The 2,500-nt window shown below is 55.4% G+C and overlaps 1 protein-coding gene across 1 annotated transcript in view; it reads right to left on the reverse strand.

The window, feature by feature from the left end:
• Positions 1-2,500, reverse strand: part of thsd7ab (thrombospondin, type I, domain containing 7Ab) — a 70,567-nt gene that overhangs the window by 3,894 nt on the left and 64,173 nt on the right. Inside the window, exons 25-26 of the mRNA XM_076150214.1 lie at positions 1,765-1,847; positions 204-417 (exon numbers count right to left, since the gene is read on the reverse strand). Of these exons, the coding sequence (XP_076006329.1) occupies positions 204-417; positions 1,765-1,847 (297 nt within the window). The remainder of the gene's footprint in view (positions 1-203; positions 418-1,764; positions 1,848-2,500) is intronic.

Raw genomic sequence — 2,500 nt, forward strand, 5'->3', positions numbered from 1 at the left:
GAATATTGAGATATCAGGAGAAGAAAGCCACAACGTATGAAGAGGCTGTGGCGTCTGAGGTCATTTAAACGACCCCACGACCTCATACGGGGACAGCAGGTCAGAGAGAGTGTGTGAGTGTGTGTTAAGTTTAGAGATTAAAAGAGTTACAAGCTTTTGACGTCTCCTCAGCACTCAGTGTGATCAGTGTTGTGGTGCCTGACCTGGTCCGTAGGGCTGCAGGTACCAGGTGCGCCCGGCCCGGCCCGGCTGGACGGTGACGGGGGAGGTGGGGTTGATGGCTCTGCTGGTCTTCACGTCGCCCTTCTTGTCCCCGGCCGTTGGGATCTCCAGGACGGGGATGGGGGCGCACTGCTCCAGCTGCCCGCCCGGCCCCAGCACCTCAGTGTAGCCTTCCTCGCACATGCAGACGCCCGCCTGCAGGGGGCAGCGCAGCATCAGGTTAGAGCGGAGGCGGTGAGAGTCGGGGGTTCACTCGGCGGGTTTAGGGAGGAGCCCCGGACCCCCGGACCCCCAGGACCCCCCGGCTGTGCTGCTCAACCAACCCAAACACACCGGAGATGTGTCTGAACCCTGACCCAACATTTAATCTGAACAGTTAATCACTCAAACACACTGCGGCCATTAAAGCTGAGGGTCTGCCCGCTGCTTCAGAGGGTCAGATGGAGGATGAAGACAGGAGGAAGACTCCTCTACAGCCGGCTTCATCAAACCCACGATCACACAATCAATGCTCCACGATGAAACAACACAATCGTCTTCCCCATGTATGAACCTGCAGCAGCTCTTCGTCTCTTCATGAAGTCCTGAGCTTCGTCACGTCTGACCTGAAGCTCCTAAAGGTCGACTGAGACACGACAGAGTAACGAGCCGCCTGCTGTACGCGTAGGACGTCTGTCCCTCGTCTCCCTGGGTTGGTTTGTCCGTCTGTCACCAGGATTATGGAACCACTCCTCCTGACTCTAATGTGCAGGCTGGAGTGGATCCAGCTCATTAACCCCGCGCTGGCTCGGCCCGATGTCGGCGCTGTAATAACCGCTCTTTATGTTCTGGCCTGTAAACTTCTGAGCCATAAGTCACAGAATCAAAGCCTGTTCTCCTCCCGTCTCTCGGCCTCGTCTACAGGCCGAGGGCTCCGGCACCGCGGCACAACGGGAGAGCCGGGGCCGGATCAATGATTTCATCTCACAGCTCTGATTTTCTCTTATTTGTTGTTGAGTGGAGTGTTTGAGGCCCGGGGGCTGGAACCAAACACGTGAGCTCACTGCTGAGACATGACGTCACCTGACCTGAGGGTGGTGCTGTCGTTTAAGGACTTGTAATCAAAACACTGTAGGTTTGTCAATCGGAGGTCATGTGGGCCTTGGTGGAGGTATGAGAGCTCTGGTAAAGCTCACAGCTCGACTGAAGCTCAACCTACCCTCGTGTGTGTGTGAGTGACAGGATGAGCTTCATATCAGAGCGTTCGGGCTGTGAGAGGCTTCGGCGTTGTGATGTGTAGTTGTGTGTTTCTTTGTGTTGCTGCACTGCACACTGAGTGACAAGATGAAGAAGAAACAGGTTTGACTCTTCCTCCTGCATCTAAAGTCAATAGAAGCAGCAGGAAGTCACATAAGAGGGCCGGGGCTGTCACTCAGACCAGGACCTGCACCCTCACCTCAGGTCCCTCTGGGGTTTAGTTTGTGTTGTGTTATCTTATTGTGCGTCTGTAGAGCACATGTGTGTGTGTGTGTGTGTGTGTGTGTGTGTGTGTGTGCAGCTCACCTCAGTGCAGAAAGACTTCAGCATGAAGCAGGACGGCTCACAGGAGCTGTTGTCCATCGGGGGGTTAATGGGAGGACAACCACCTGCAGGGACACAGAGAGACAGGGACACAGAGACACAGAGACACAGGGACACAGAGACACAGAGACACAGAGAGACAGGGACACAGAGACACAGGGACACAGGGACACAGGGACACAGAGAGACAGGGACACAGAGAGACAGGGACACAGGGACACAGAGAGACAGGGACACAGAGAGACAGGGACACAGGGACACAGAGAGACAGGGACACAGAGAGACAGAGACACAGAGAGACAGGGACACAGAGACACAGGGACACAGAGACACAGAGAGACAGGGACACAGAGAGACAGAGACACAGAGAGACAGGGACACAGAGAGACAGGGACACAGGGACACAGAGAGACAGGGACACAGAGAGACAGAGACACAGAGAGACAGGGACACAGAGACACAGGGACACAGAGACACAGAGAGACAGGGACACAGAGAGACAGGGACACAGAGAGACAGGGACACAGAGAGACAGGGACACAGAGAGACAGGGACACAGACACAGGGACACAGAGACACAGAGACACAGAGACACAGAGAGACAGGGACACAGAGACACAGAGACACAGGGACACAGGGACACAGGGACACAGGGACAGAGAGACACAGAGACACAGAGACACAGAGACACAGAGAGACAGGGACACAGGGACAGAGA

The sequence above is a fragment of the Genypterus blacodes genome, unplaced genomic scaffold (genome assembly GCF_046128005.1).
Source record: "Genypterus blacodes isolate CSIRO-AG114 ecotype Tasmania unplaced genomic scaffold, CSIRO-AGI_Gbla_v1 ptg000052l_1, whole genome shotgun sequence".
In the NCBI taxonomy this organism is placed as follows: Eukaryota; Metazoa; Chordata; class Actinopteri; order Ophidiiformes; family Ophidiidae; genus Genypterus; species Genypterus blacodes.